This window comes from Oncorhynchus tshawytscha, linkage group LG01, assembly GCF_018296145.1.
Source record: "Oncorhynchus tshawytscha isolate Ot180627B linkage group LG01, Otsh_v2.0, whole genome shotgun sequence".
Classification (NCBI taxonomy): Eukaryota; Metazoa; Chordata; class Actinopteri; order Salmoniformes; family Salmonidae; genus Oncorhynchus; species Oncorhynchus tshawytscha.
The window spans coordinates 22,327,340-22,344,455 of NC_056429.1; the positions used below are offsets into that span (position 1 = coordinate 22,327,340).

General features: G+C 41.2%; 1 protein-coding gene across 1 annotated transcript in view; it reads left to right on the forward strand.

Annotated features, from left to right (window-relative positions):
• The window catches only part of LOC112260259 (ephrin type-B receptor 1), a 169,386-nt gene that overhangs the window by 26,798 nt on the left and 125,472 nt on the right, over window positions 1-17,116 (forward strand). Inside the window, exon 2 of the mRNA XM_042312152.1 lies at window positions 13,098-13,162. Coding sequence (XP_042168086.1) covers window positions 13,098-13,162 — 65 coding nt within the window. The remainder of the gene's footprint in view (window positions 1-13,097; window positions 13,163-17,116) is intronic.

Below are 17,116 nucleotides of genomic sequence, written 5' to 3' on the forward strand. Positions count from 1 at the left end.
GGTGTTGCGTGAAATGTCTGCTGGCAACCTATTACCTGAGATAAAAAGAGCGATTGGAGGCAGCTGTCAAGCTCAACTTGTTTACCTCAGTTGATGAAATGTGTCACTCACTCTGACTGACAGTTACATTTCCCATGTAAACAATATGTGAGCATGAATGTGGCCCTTTGCACAAATATCACGATTCCCAGGTGTGATGTTTGTGTGATCTTGTGCTAGTGAACACACACACAGGACCCTTTCTCTCACACACCTATAATCCTGTCCAGTGGTCTGAACCCTGTCTCATCCTCTCTCTCAGTGTATATAGTAAACAGAGACAGCTCTTTATTGCTGAGTGTGTTTACTGTGGTTATTAAAGGTTGTCAGCAGCCAGGCTAGCAGCTTACAGTTATGTCTCATCAGATTGATGGCTGTCTGGATAGGGGCCTGTGAGGATCACATCTAAATCGAGAGAACAGAGAGAACAGAGAGAACAGAGAGAGAGAGACTCACATGCCTCTCTCTCAGGGTAAGAAGAAAGGATAGATTTTAGACTGGCCCGAGGGAAAGAAAAGATTGAGAGGAGGAGTATTGTTTTGTTTTTGAGTGACTGTAGGGGTGTATTGTCACAAAGGACTAATTCTTCCTGAGTGGACGTGAAGTGTTTACAGAGGTGGAAACATACCCTCACTGGGGAACCTCGGCAGCCAGCTGCTCGGAGTCAAGTTTGCCCTAGAGATACTGATAGAGACATACTGTAGCCTTGCTCAGGACCTTCATGCTGCTCCACTAGGGGAGTTCAGGCCACCATTGGCCCTCAGTCATAGGGCACATTGACAGGCCCCTACCTCAGCTAACAGCTGCCCAGAGTCAGATTTCTGCCTGAGAGGAGAATCTCAGCACTCTAGCCTGTCTGTCTAGGAAGGCATGGCTATCCCAGTAGTGATAGACCTCTGATTCTTCAAGCAGCTGCTGTGAGTTAAGTTTACCTCTACCCGTACAGTACCAAACATACTGTATGTCCTCCACATCTCTCTACCTCCATATTCCTTGAAACTCACTACTTCAGCCCAGCCATTGTTTTCCTCAGCCCCTCCTTCTCACATATCACATGACTGGTGACCTTTTTACCACCTCAGTCCAAATACCTATGATACCCACAGGCACACACCTGTCTCAGTCAGCCCATAGCAAGGGTAACCCATTTAAAACATTTATTTAACTAGGCAAGTAAGTTACAAACAAATTCTTATTTTCAATGAATGCCTAGGAACAAACAGCGGGTTAACTGCCAAGTTCAGGGTCTGATTTGTACCTTGTCAGCTCAGGGATTCGATCTTGCAACCTTTCAGCTACTAGTCCAACGCTCTAACCACTAGGCTACTTGCCACCCCACAAGGGTAACCCAACACAACAGGTAAGGTAAATGTGCCACACCCATAGGGTAATATTAGCCACCTGTCAGTTACATTACATGTAACACATGCCACAAGTACACATACATTTATTTTCATGATACAAGTATGCTTATAACAGATGTCAGAGTTCCAACACACTCACTGCTGAGTTTATTCTTAAAGGAGATACAAAAACGGTTTCTTTTGACCATGAGGGACATTTTCAACCTCTTAACCACTTTGCTTCAAATCCCCCCAAACACTCAACACACTACCATTTCACCTGGAGTGTCCGTAAGGTTTTTTCCACAAGTGAGCCAGCTTGCCCTTCTGCACTGCCACTCAAGCGGTCTTGGTGGCCCCTGGTCATATCGTATTTAAACTCCAGAGTCCAGGCATTTTTACACAGGGCTAGCGCATGTCGGACAACCACTCTTGAAAAACACAGTTGTCACCAACAGGCCGTTCGGGCAGTGACATTTGGTCAGCACTTCACTCCAGTAGCATTGGTAGCACGTAGTGCTGTCAACAGAGTGGAGGGAGCTCTGCTCAGTGCACTGGATACGACAGAGAGACAATGTTGTTCAGTTGTGTCTACTCAATAGCCTGTCAACACTTTACTTCACTACCAGTCAACACACACTGCATCAGAAATACTTACAAGGACTTGGAGAATGTGGTTTGTCAGCTGGAATGATAATTCAATCGTCTGATAGGATTTATTTTCTGTCCACCCAATTTGAGAGAACATGATTAATATGTTGTCTTCTTCTTTCCTCCACTTTCCCCCTTCCCTCTAAGTAACTCTGAAGAATTCCTCACAGGAGCTTATTAAGATCTGTGCCTATGGCCAGATGTCATTGGGTCTCCTACAGCAGGCAGGCATACTGTGTTGAATATATGTATCTTGTATATTCTCCCCTGGGGCTGTATGTTCTGTAGAGCTTCTGTTTCAGGTTACAACGCATCTATATATACTTCTCTCCATGGTCCCTGTGTTGTGTTGGATGTGGATAGCAGTATACCTCTGTCTCTCCCACTGTTCCTTAAGAGTACCTTTCAGACTCCTATTGTTCCGGTTCTTTAGGGCCATGTCGCAATGTGCCTCAGGAGTCAATATATTCTCCAGACATATCTGTCTGAGTATAGTTGTTTTCCGGAATATATCATTCAAATAAGTGTGTGTGTGTGTGTGTTTTTATATTTTGTCTGTTTAATGTGAGACTAGCCCCTAAATGGAGCTAGCCTGGTGCTCTGGGAGGCCGAGTGAGGATGTGCTTGTCTCCTGCAGAAGGCCAGACATGTTGTTTATAATAAACTCCCTTGTTACAGAGAGATGGATTGATTATGAAAGAGATGGTGTGAGAGCAAGGGTCTCATCCCCTCCACTCACACAGGGAAATAATTTGTGGCTGGTATTGTTCTGAGTCTAATTCCTGGCTAACAGCTTCAAGGTGGTCGTGGCTAGATGGGATCCAGCTTTTGTCAAATTAACGTCAGATTTGACTTTTCGTGGTAGGTTAGGAGAACTTACACAGCAGGTTAGGAAAATTAACATTGTCATGTTAGGAGATTTAGGTTAAGGTCAGGAAAAGGGTTAGGAGTAGCTAAAAATGCAAAGAACATCTACTTTAAGTTAATTTGACAAAAGATGGATCCCTTCTAGCCCTTCCTGTTGGGGTGTGTCAGCAAAGATGGATGCTTGCAATTAGCTTTAACCCCATTTCCGTGAGCTACTATCTAAAGCCAGGCTTTTTAAATTACGAGTCAGTTATATACCCCATGCACAGAGTAGGCCATAAGTTATGATCCCTTCTGCTAATATTTGGTGGAAGTGTAAGGCATGAAAGATTTTGGTCTCAATGGGGACCTTTGCTTTTTATCTCTCTCTCACCAGTAACATAGCATTACTTATTTCTGTTCAGAATGACTGTTCACCTGCTCTGTTTGCGCTTTTACCAGAGCTCTTCAGCCCTGCTCAGTGGATCAGCAGGTAATTGAGCTGTCATCTCCTCAAGTCAAATATGAGGCAGGCAGACGCCACAGTCAGAGCATGTTTAAATATCGAGACTGAACTATAAATCTGGAGAACTGACTGCAATTACAATGGAATCTAGGGTGTCAAGTCCTGGTGAATTCAGAATGTAACTACCTGCGATTCTATTCTCGCCTGTTCCTGTGGGTCCTGTGAGATAATGACGTCTACACAGAGCAATGAGGGAGCCAGTAACAGGCCTGTAATGGAGTCCATAATGTGTTGCAACTAAGAGTTGTGTATGGATGCCAAGTCTCAGTAGGCTTTGTACTGGGTTATAGTGCAGACTTCATCAAGCTGTAATAAGGTCGGTCTCTCCTCAGCTAATATACAGCATGTACTGAGGCAAAGCTGTTTGCAAACTACCACAGGAGCCATAGGATAGAGTCTGCTGCAATACTCAATTTACCCAATGATGAATATGTAATGGCATGGACAAAAATAGAAAGAGCTATAACTAGAATGTGCGATTCAATCATGAAAGCAGTTCAAAGGAGTTCACCATAATTTTTTGTGAAATCATTGTAAAATGCACATATCTTGTGAATTCATAGGGATGGAGTCTTCTGGAAGGTGCTTTGTCTCATGCTTTGGGCGGTCTGGTCTGTCTGTCATCCATGTTTTCTCATGGCATGTCCATCCACGGCCTGTTCAACTCACTCAGAGCCCAGTCATTCCTCCAATCACTCTTTCAACAGCAGGAGTTCTACTGATGATATCTATGCAGGGAGAGGTACAGAGTGGGTCACCCCCTCTACACTCAATCATCTTGGGCAAGCAATCATTCACTACAGCAGGAGAGCCAAGATCTACACAAGATCTTCAGATCACTATTCACTATTCTCCACACGGATGATTCAGGTTTTAGGGTCTTATGGAAACATAGTTTTACACGTATATTGGAAGTGGTGCTAACCTTAGTCATCCTTCCTGATTCCTCTGGTGTTCTAAGTTGGTGTTTGTATTTGAAGATGTCTCTCTCTCTACTAATGGCCAAAGTAGTCCTGCTGACCTTTCCTGTTTCAGACAAACTACCGTAGAGAAAGGTAATTAATTAGTGCCTGGAGAGCAGAAATTAATTCCACTGCATCGGTCCCACGTGTCCTCTACAAGGAGAACAGCAGCGCCTGGCACACTCTGCGTGTGTGTGTGTGTGTGTGTGTGTGTGTGTGTGTGTGTGTGTGTGTGTGTGAAGGACAGTTTTGTCAATAGTTTAAGGAGGGAAGTATATTTCCCAACTGATTCAAACAGCAATTGTTTTGATCTCTGTTTATCTCAGCTGGAAACTTGGATATACGGTGTGTACACTATATGCCAAACATGTTATGCTGTAGTTTATTCAAAGCATTGTTTGTTTTTGACAGAGGAAAGAGAAAGCGACAGAGAGAGAAAGCTAATGTCCCATGAGAGTAGTTTGCCTCACACTGCCTCCTCCCTGAAATCTCTTCACTCTAAATACAACAGGAACAGTTTCAGTCTTATAAACGTGTCACCCACACTGAGTTGGAATGGGATGGGGAATATAATTCCCTAGGTCCAGTCTTATAAACGTGTCACCCACACTGAGTTGGAATGGGATGGGGAATATAATTCCCTAGGTACAGCCTCTTCTTTACAGGCAGAGTCTCCACCAGTGGGATTTGACTTCGAATAACTAAATAAATGTTGGCGCACATTCTAGCAGGGTCAAGGGAGCGGTGTCACCACTGACTGGATAATGGTTTAATTAGCTCAGTCAGACTTTCCACCATAACCCAGTCTCCCCTGCCCAGTGCACTGCTACACAGTTAGGTATCTGTCCCTCCAACACAGCCACTAAAGTGAGAGCTCCCTCAGTACTGGGCTCATATGTATTCTCCTTCAGTACTCAAAATGTGATTCGTATGAAGCCTCCAGCGTATGGCTGACAATGTAGCCACTTACTATGATAGACAATTACATTTCATTTATGTTCTGCAGCACTATTTACAAAGTCATTTGTAAAGGAAGAATGTACAAACAGAGATAGAGGCTGATGTAAATGACTGCGTATGCCTGTATTGTGCAAATGCTCTGAAGCCAATGTCAGTTATAAGATATATTTGGGAGATATCTAGATGACTGAAAAGAGAACACACACAGTGACAGTATTCAGTTATCAACCAATTGAAAACTAGGTCCCGTTTTTGGCCTCTAAAGTCATTCAGATCTACAGCTACTGTGAATGTGTTACATCAGTGATACAGTTACAGTCATATGTTTTGAGGCATTTAAACCATTGGTATCGATGCATAGGAGGCTATAGTGACAGCTTTTGGTTGGGGTGAGACACTGTGAGTGTATTCTTTCACATTTTCCCTCCATCCATGATCAAGGCTTGTACCCCTCTGTGTTTGAATTGCACAAATCTATACTTTTGTTTGTTCCTACTGAGGGAAAAAGAAGGTTATGTTTGTTAGGGCACAGAGAGCGCTCTCGTCTACAGCTCTGCCCTGAATCCATGGGCAGTCGCCCAAAACAAATTTGATAAATCTATTGGGAAAATGTGCTTTCAGATATGTTGAACATAGTGTTGCACCTGTGATATGTTGTTAAGGCATATCTCTGAGCTGAGGTGAAGGAGATCAGAGGCTGCTGGTTAATTAGCAGAATAGTTTTACATTTTACATCAAAGTAATTTAGCAGAGTGACTAAAGAGGGACTTACAGCAGTGAGTGCATGCATTTTCCCGTACTGGTCCCCTGTGGGAATCCAACCCAACACCCTGGTTTTGCAAGCGCCATGCTCTACCAACTGGGCCACACAGCCCAACTGAGCCACAAGTTCAAGGCCACACTTCATATTCTGTTAGTTGTGTCCATACATACAGTATTACTTGAACCCTCAACATTTGTCCTCACTGTGTCATAGATAAGACCGGTTTATGTAAAGATTTGAACTGAGTGAGTGATGACACTGGCCAACCATCGCTGAACAAAGAGTTATTGATATTGTATCCATATGAACCTCAGTGTTTCAGTGGGTCAGGATATTTAATCATGATTTCTGATTCCGCTGGCATGCACAGACTATTGACTAAATTATGCATTGGTACAGCAACATGCATTGATTTTCCATTCTATAAATACTTAGGCCAAACAGAATGATCTCTGGCCTTCTTTGCCCTCTCTACTGCCATCTCTCTTTTTCCTATTTCAACCTCCATGGTGGCTAAGGTTGTGGTTACATTTCTATTGAGGCAATCATCTGGACCATTAGATCTCCCACAGTAGCTGGTCATTTTGGCCAACCATAACAATTACAGTGTGTCATAGAAGGGTGTTTTGTCTGTGCAATATCTTTATCACACTTTCACCAAACCTGTGCACGTGTTAAACTTTTCCTGATAAGTGTCTTTACTTTGAACCTTCAGACTTTCAAAATGTTGATGGCACTCAAATCTGAGGTGACAGAGAAACAGAGAATATCTATGACAAAAAAAAATTCAGATTGTTTATAAAAGAATGCTAGACAGTATCTATACCAGAATAGTTATTTTTCTCGTCCTGACAGGTATGTCTGAGGCGAATCACTGTGTGATCACCTTGTTGTGATGAGACATGATGGTGCTTTCATGGTGTAACATGTCATCCAGAGAACCCTGGCTCTATAAATAAGAAAGCCTACAAATAAATTGGGTCATGCTTGCCATTCTAAAAACAGATGCAGTTCAATAACACATTGTGGCATAGAATACTTTTCATGTGGAAAAATCTTGAGACTGGTTGTCCTGTAATACAACTGATTTTGATAACAAATGCATCCGTCCTCATTTTGTGATGTTGCATTGTGGAATTCATCTGCAGTGCCTTGCAAAAGTATTCAGACCACTTGGATTTCTTCACATTTTATTGTGTTACAACGTGGGATTAAAATTGATTTAATTGTCTTTTTTTTTAATGGATTCAATTGTCGAAGAGGGGAAAACCTTTTTTTTTTATACCCAAGATAAATAAACAACTCATAAGAAGTATTCAGCCCCTTTGTTTAGGCAAGTCTACATTCTTTCAAGAGTAAAATTAAGCTCAACAAATCACATAATAGGTTGCATGGAGTCTGTGTGAAATAATATGGGTTGACATGATTTTTGAATGACTAACCCTTCCTCAGTCCCCCATACATACGTATCAAATTTCAAGCACAGATTCAACTACAAAGATCAGGGAGCTTTCAGAAAGCTTCATAAAGAATGGCAGTGATTGGTAGATGGGTAAGAATTACAAATCAGACATTGAATATTCCTTTAAGCATGGTCAAGTTTTTAAAATTTGTTTTATGAACTTTATTTAACTCGGCAAGTCAGTTAAGAACAAATTATTATTTTCAATGACGGCCTAGGAACAGTGGGTTAACTGCCTGTACAGATTTTTACCTTGTACATTAATAATTATGTTGTGGATTATGTATTAAACCACCCAGACAAATCAAAGATAGAGTCAGCCTTCTGAACTCACAACACATCGCCACTGGTGGTGGCTGCATCATGGTATAGGTATGCTTGACACTTGCAAATACTGGGGAGTTTTTCAGGATAAAAAGAAACGGAATGGAGCTAAGCACAAGCAAAATCCTAGAGGAAAAATGACTTCAGTCTTCTTTACACCAGAGACTGGGAGAGGAATTCAAATTTGAGCAGGACAATAACCTACAGCACAAGGCCAAATCTACACTGGAGTTGCTTACCAAGTAGACAGTGAATATTCCTTTGTGGCCAAAATACAGTTCTGTGAAAAAATTGCTTGACAATCTATGGCAAGACTTGAAAAGTGCTGTCTAGCCATGATCCCCAACATCTAGACAAAGCTTGAAGAATTTTGAAAAGAATAATGGGCAAATATTGCGCAAACTTCTAGACTTACCTAAGACTCACAGCTGTAATCGATGACAAAGGTGTTTCTAACATGTACAGAAATGACTCAGGGAGCTGAATACTTATGTAACGACTGTATTTTAGTTATTTAATTTGTATTAATCTTAATCAAATAAAATACAAATTCTTCTACTTTGACATTAGAGTATTTTGTGTAGATTGTTGACAAGAAAATGACAATCAAATCAATTGTTTCATCCCACTTTGTAACACAATAAAATATGGAGAAATCGAAAGGGTCTGAATACTTTTGCAAGACACTGTAAATTGTATTGTGTTACTTGCTAGTTGTATAGAGATGTTTAAAGTATTGTTATCGAGTAGTAATACATTTTGTTGTTATATTGTTATGTGGTATTGCTGGCTCATGATTTGTCGTAATGTATCAGTGTAAGGTATTGGTAGCTTGATGCTGAATAAGTGTGCCATCATTGGAAAGTACAGATCAAATGCTGACATAAAGAGCCATTGTGTTGAACACTGTGTGATGTTTAACAGTGAGAATGGCAGAATGGTGAACTTACTAAACGACTAGAGTTGACTGTGTGATATTGGGTTGCTTCTTGTGTAAATATTTTCCGCCTGGATTTTAATGATTTGTATTTCACTGTGACAAATCATGTGCTGGGAATGCTGGGAAATGGATTTACTTCAACACTGAACACAGATGTTAAGTTGTTCTGGCTCATTGTGTTCTGGTTGTCCTACCTTGCCTAACTGCATAGGAGGGATAATGTGACTGTGGTGTGGCTTGTTCTGTGGGTCTCTGTAAAGGCAGGGTCGGCATGGTTCCTTTCGTGATAAAGCCCATAACACTCCACTGACCGATTAGGCGTACCACATTTTCGCGGGTCCCTCACACAAGGTCTGAGCAATTCAACACATTTTGGCATGGGGCAATGATATTTTTTTCTCAGTTTTTGCAGCTAATCTCATGCTACTCTGCACATTTTGCTATGAGGCTGAGAGAAAATGTTGCTGTTTTAAAGGTAATTTCCTGTAATTCTACACATATTGCCATGGGCCAAAAGGAAAATGTTCAGTTTATAGGTAATCTCATGCTATTCTACACATTTTACTATTAGGCTGAGAGAATTTAGCATTTTGTAAGATACATTTAACAGATAATGTCCTGTAATTCTAAACATTTTTGCCAGGGATTATGACGTGTGCATATGTAACCTGGGGAAATGGTCTTGGAGTGTCTTGTCTAAAACATCTATCCTGGATGTCAATCCAAAGTGCCTGTACTTCCATGCAGAAATCTGAGATTTCCTCTGATGATCTGCTAATTCTGAAGAAGCCATAATAGGATTAATGTGAAGCTTTGAGCTCAGTAAAAGTGAAAGGTACCCTGCGGCTGTCCCTGGACCTGCTCTCCTCTGCTCTGCTCTCCTCTACTCCACTGACTACAGAGAATAGCCTGTTCATTGAGACTAGGATTTAAGGATAAGTATCTGTTTACAGAGATACATTTAAAAAAAGACAGGACGGCATGATACTACAGTATAGTTGGCTAAAACCAAATTATAACTGGCTTGTATCGTGACTGCAACATGAACCATTTTATCCAATCTTCGTGCTAATCCTACTGCATAGTCATGTTGTTTTTCTCCTTACCCTTGTTGAGAACATTATACTATTAGAGTAGTTATGTAGCTTCTTATTCAAAGAGTTCAATCCTTTTTGTTTCAATATGAACCCTTTTCTTTTACAGGTTAATATGTTTAGGCCCGGTCCCAGATCTGGTCTCCTCCACAACCCTGACCAGTTTTCTGATAAGTGGGAGTGCATCAGTGTGGAGCACTGGTAGGAAGCTGAGTTGGTGTGAGAGTGAGGGGTTCTTTTCTGCATTTTGCATGGTGCGGTTGGTTGGCAGGTGATTGGACCAGACCCACTCTCTGTAAAATGGCTGTTGTTGTCGACTGATGATTTGCCATGCTGCTTTCCACCCTCTGGCTTTATTGACTCCCAGAAAAATGGGGAAGGAGGAAGAGTGAAGAGATAGAGAGAGAGGAGACAGACAGACCCACAGACCAGTTGATATATTGGGGAAATTTTCTTCTTTGAACAAAGGGATGTGACTCCATGCCAACAAGGAGAGAGAGAGAGATTTCATTCTTATTATTTTCCTATTGTAAATATCCAAAGTAAGCTTTGGCAATTTGTACACTGTTACATCCTGCTAGTAAAGCGAATTGAAAATTGAGAGAGAGAGAAAGAGAGAGAACAATTGTTGTGGTGAAAAGGCACCAATAAACCAAAATGTGCTGTTGTTGTGAATGCCCTCGAAGAATTTGGTGGCAGTTTGGTGGCAGTTGGCGGCAGTTTGGTGTTTGTGTACTTGCTGATGCATTATCACGGACATGATCAATATTTCCCGGTACATCAATATTTAATGCACTCCTCCGCAGAAATCACCCACCAATAACCTATTGATCAGTCCCAGGCTAAATACTTTTAGACTGTGTGAAAACAAACACAGGGGCAGGAAAACAACATGATGTATTTACCAAGGGCAACACTTTGAATGATGTCCACAGAGAATAGTTTGTTATATACTGTCCTGTATTTACTACACCTACACACTTATTCCCAAACAAGTGTAAGACAACTTTGGAGCTGTGAGCATATCTGATGTTCCTGAAAACAGTAGGTCATGCAATACTTTTGGTTTGGCAAGTAAATCCCTCTATCCATGTATTTTTATTTGTGGTTATATATATATATATACACACACACACACACACACACACACACACACACACACACACACACACACACACACACACACACACACACACACACACACACACACACACACACACACACACACACACACACACACAGTGGGGCAAAAAAGTATTTAGTCAGCTACCAATTGTGCAAATTCTCCCACTTAAAAAGATGAGAGAGGCCTGTAATTTTCATCATAGGTACACTTCAACTATGACAGACAAAATGAGGAAAAAAATCCAGAAAATCACATTGTAGGATTTTTTATGAATTTATTTGCAAATTATGGTGGAAAATAAGTATTTGGTCAGCTACAAACAAGCAAGATTTCTGGCTCTCACAGACCTGTAACTTCTTCTTTAAGAGGCTCCTCTGTCCTCCACTCGTTACCTGTATTAATGGCACCTGTTTGAACTTGTTATCAGTATAAAAGACACCTGTCCACAACCTCAAACAGTCGCACTCCAAACTCCACTATGGCCAAGACCAAAGAGCTGTCAAAGGACACCAGAAACAAAATTGTAGACCTGCACCAGGCTGGGAAGACTGAATCTGCAATACGTAAGCAGCTTGGTTTGAAGAAATCAACTGTGGGAGCAATTATTAGGAAATGGAAGACATACAAGACCACTGATAATCTCCCTCGATCTGGGGCTCCACGCAAGATCTCACCCCGTGGGGTCAAAATTATCACAAGAACGGTGAGCAAAAATCCCAGAACCACACAGGGGGACCTAGTGAATGACCTGCAGAGAGCTGGGACCAAAGTAACAAAGCCTACCATCAGTAACACACTACGCCACCAGGGACTCAGATCCTGCAGTGCCAGACGTGTCCCCCTGCTTAAGCCAGTACATGTCCAGGCCCGTCTGAACTTTGCTAGAGAGCATTTGGATGATCCAGAAGAAGATTGAGAGAATGACATATGGTCAGATGAAACCAAAATATAACTTTTTGGTAAGGACAAGAATGCTGAGTTGCATCCAGAGAACACCATACCTACTGTGAAGCATGGCGGTGGAAACATCATGCTTTGGGGCTGTTTTTCTGCAAAGGGACCAGGACGACTGATCCGTGTAAAGGAAAGAATGAATGGGGCCATGTATCGTGAGATTTTGAGTGAAAACCTCCTTCCATCAGCAAGGGCATTGAAGATGGAACGTGGCTGGGTCTTTCAGCATGACAATGATCCCAAACACACTGCCCGGGCAATGAAGGAGTGGCTTCGTAAGAAACATTTCAAAGTCCTGGAGTGGCCTAGCCAGTCTCCAGATCTCAACCCCATAGAAAATCTTTGGAGGGAGTTGAAAGTCCGTGTTGCCCAGCAACAGCCCCAAAACATCACTGCTCTAGAGGAGATCTGCATGGAGGAATGGGCCAAAATACCAGCAACAGTGTGTGAAAACCTTGTGAAGACTTGCAGAAAACGTTTGACCTCTGTCATTGCCAACAAAGGGTATATAACAAAGTATTGAGATAAACTTTTGTTATTGACCAAATACTTATTTTCCACCATAATTTGCAAATACATTCATTAAAAATCCTACAATGTGATTTTCTGGATTTTTTTTCTCATTTTGTCTGTCATAGTTGAAGTGTACCTATGATGAAAATGACAGGCCTCTCTCATCTTTTTAAGTGGGAGAACTTGCACAATTGGTGGCTGACTAAATACTTCCCCCCCCCACTGTATATATATATATACACATATATATATATATATATATATATATATTACTATTACTGAAGAAGTGGAGAGTGGTGGTGATCGCTCATACTGTGTCTCGCAGTCAGTTTGACAGTAGTGAAATGTAATGAAATGTGTAGAGTGGGCTGATCTGTCTGATTTTGTCTGGCCCATTGGTCAAAGGGCTGATACACTTCCAGTAATGAGATATTTAAGATCTAGCTCATATCAATGGTTTTCAATGGACTGATAAGTAAAAATGGGCTTACACAAAAGTAATGGAATTAGGTGTTTTACAGTAACAGGTGTTTGCATTGGTAGTACTGTAGCAGAAATGTGTATTGAATCTCTCTCTCTCTCTCTCCCCTACAGAGACAGTGATGGACACGCGGACGGCAACAGCAGAGCTGGGTTGGATAGCGTATCCTGCCTCTGGGGTAAGAACTCTCCACTTCATCTAGACCAGTGGTTCCCAAACCTTTTATAGTCCCGGGCCATACCCCTTCAAACATTCAACCTCCAGCTGCGTACCCCCTCTAGCACCAGGGTCTAATCTGTTTGTTTTTGTTGCCATCATTGTAAGCCTGCCACACACACACACACACACACACACACACACACACACACACACACACACACACACACACACACACACACACACACACACACACACACACTATACAATACATGTATTATACACTTATTTTTGTCACAACCCGGCTCGTGGGAAGAGCTCTTATAGGACCAGGGCACAAATAATAATATAATAATAATCAATAATTTTGCTCTTTATTTAGCCATCTTACATATGAAACCTTATTTGTTCATCAAAAATTGTGAATAACTCACCACAGGTTAATGAGAAGGGTGTGCTTGAAAGGATGCACATAACTCTGCAATGTTGGGTTGTATTGGAGAGAGCCTCAGTCTTAAATAATTTTCCACATAGTCTGTGCCTGTATTTAGTTTTCCTGCTAGTGAGGGCCGAGAATCCACTGTCACATATGTACGTGGTTGCAAAGGGCATCAGTGTCTTAAACAGCGCAATTTGCCAAGGCAAGAAACTCTGAGTGCAGTCCTATCCAGAAATCTGGCAGTGGCTTCTGATTAAATTACATTTTCACAGAACCGCTTGTTGCAATTTCGATGAGGCTCTTTTGTTCAGATATCGGTAAGTGGACTGGAGGCAGGGCATGAAAGGGATAACGAATCCAGTTGTTTGCGTCATCCGTTTCGGGAAAGTACCTGCATAATTGTGCTCACTCAGGTGCTTTGCTATATCACATTTGACATTGTCTGTAAGCTTGAGTTCATTTGCACACAAAAATCATACAATGATAGAAAGATCTGTGTGTTGTCCTTGTTAATGCAGACATAAAAGAGCTCTAACTTAATCATAGCCTCAATTTTGTCCCGCACATTGAATATAGTTGCGGAGAGTCCCTGTAATCCTAGATTCAGATCATTCAGGCGAGAAAAAACATCACCCAGATAGGCCAGTCATGTGAGAAACTCATCATCATGCAAGTGGTCAGACAAGTGAAAATTATAGTCAGTAAAGAAAACTTTAAGCTCGTCTCTCAATTCAAAAAACGTATCAATACTTTGCACCTTGATAACCAGCACACTTCTGTATGTTGTAAAAGCGTTTCATGGTCGCTGCCCATATCATTGCATTATGCAGAAAATGCACGAGAGTTCAGGGGCTTTGCTTTAATAAAGTTAACCATTTTAACTGTTGTGTCCAAAACGTCTTTCATGCTGTCAGGCATTCCCTTGGCAGCAAGAGCCTCTCGGTGGATTCTGCAGTGTACCCAAGTGGCGTAGAAAGCAACTATTTGCACGTGTGTTACCATTCCACTACTGTATGTCTCCCTGTCATGGCTTTTGTTCCATCAGGACAGATACCAACATATCCATCAGTACAGATACCAACATATCTTGACCGCCAAAGCCCATTTGATGTCACAAAGCTGTCCACTACTTTAAAAATATCCTCTCCTGTTGTCCTGTTTTCCAGTGGTTTGCAGAAGAGGATGTCTTCCTTAATTGACCCCCATAAACGTAACGGACATATACCAGGAGCTGTGCCAGGACCGCCATGTCTGTTGACTCATCCAGCTGTAACGCATATAATTGACTGACTTGTATGCGAAGCAGTAATTGTTTCAGAACATCTCCTGCCATGTCACTGATGTGTCATGAAACAGTGTTGTTTGATGAAGACATTGTCTGTATAGTTTCTTTGGCCTTTTCCCCCAGCATTGTCCCAGCCATATCCGTGGCACAGGAATATTTAAGTCCTCCGCAATAGTATGGGGCTTGCCTGCCCTAGCCACTCGGTAGCTCACCATATAAGACCCTTCTAGCCCCTTCTTGTTAACGATATCTGTTGCTTTTATACATGTCTTGCTACTCGGAAAGTCATCTTTATTCACGCTCAGGCTTATTTTTCAAATTGTCATGTTTTGTTTCTAAATGTCTGCGCAAGAGTGAAGGTTTCCCGCGAGATAGTAACGGTTAATGTGATTGGATGTTAATTATTTGACTAGGCTACCTGTATTTTACATTGGTGTTGTTATTTCGCTGAACACTAAATGGTTACAGTTTATTTTTGGCAGTGAAACGAGGCTTCTCAGGCGAGAAAAAAACCTCACCCAAATGTATAGCCTCGTTGTAAAATATAAATGTACTGTTTGAAAATGTGAAGGAAAAATAAAATGGCCGTACCCCCGACTGCATTGCGCTTACCCCTGGGGGTACGCACACACCAGTTTGGGAATACCTACTCTACACTATAGTTGCTTGTTATGTCACATAAAAACATTTTGGGTGAACTATTAGAATTTTAGCAACTATGAAATGCCGGAGAGATTTCTGCATGGTACATCTGTAAGAAGGTGTTGTGAAAACACTTCTGGGGGTTTCAGTGCACGTAAAAGGCAGCATCGTAACACGAAAAACGCTTATCTCATACAATCCATGATTTAGAAATGCAAATGGTTTATAGCCTAAATATTGATTGATGATAAGGGCCAATGCAGAATATTTTCTTTGGAATTCTACCTTCATTTTCAATACTTTATTTATACAGATTACAAACAGGAGAGGCAATAACTGGTACATTTTGTTTGAAATGTACACACTCAACCACACAGCCACATTGTAAGAAATTATTCTGGGGTTAATTGAAATTGACAACAACAAAAAATAACCAACATATACTTTATAAAAATGAATGCAAGTCCGTTGGCTAGCGGTAACTGACCCAGCTTAGACACCTCACCCCTCTCCCCACTGAAGACCGGGGTTAAATTCCTTGCTCCAACATTTTCATCTCTTTCTCCCACCTATCTGTATCTCTGTCATTTCAGAACTATCTCAAAGTGCCAAATGCCCCAAAAGTAGATTTGATTTGTTCATTTCATTTTACCAAAATAATATAAGAATATATCCAACATAATATGTTGGTCAAAATGTGTCTTTCATAACCAACGAGAGAACATTTTGTGATTGAACTCATTGGAAGTCTGGTTTTTATCACCTTGCATTTCCTATCTTGCCAAGTGACTCTGTTTTTAGATGATTGTGGGTAATAGTTTTTTGAATTTACGATTCTGTCACATGTTGTATGCATGTTTGAAGAAAGAGAAGTATACTTCTATGTTAGTATTAAGCTTGTTGTGCCATGATGTGTAATTGACAGGTGAGACCAAGTCATTGTTTTACAAGTCCCAAGTAAGTCAAGTCTTAGCACTCAAGTCCCAAGTCAAGAAAGACAAGTCCGAGTCAAGTCTCAAGTCAAGACCGCCAAATATCAAGTCAAGTCTCAAGTCCAACTTTGAGTTTCGAGGCTTACACAGGTCATAATAGTCGTAATGGCATATTACATATTACAATAGTATATTACAATAGTATATTACACTTACGCAAATCATGAATGCTTTTAAAAATATCTCTATATTTATTACTTTCCAAATAAACGTTATATTTCCATGGAAATACATGGGTAGCCATGAGAAAGACACCCCCCCAATAGTGATCGACTATCGAGGATCGCTATGGGGCGCAATCGGGCGATGTAGGCTTGTACACAATCGCCCAACCTTAACACACACACTCGCTCTGTGTGGTTACCGTAGGCTAACGTATGTCAATAGTTTTAGGAACAGCAGTAACATCAGGTAGGATTTAGGCTACCAACTGCCTAGCCAGTTGTAGCTCAATCTTGGATGCAATGATCACGTTCCCACACTGACTGACTATGTGGAGGCTTATTGATTTAATGTTACATTATCCTACATGATACACCAGTAAAGTAATGAAATATATAGCTGTTGGCTATATTAGCAGCTGTAGTTGGCTATATTTAGCTGTAGTTGGCTATATTT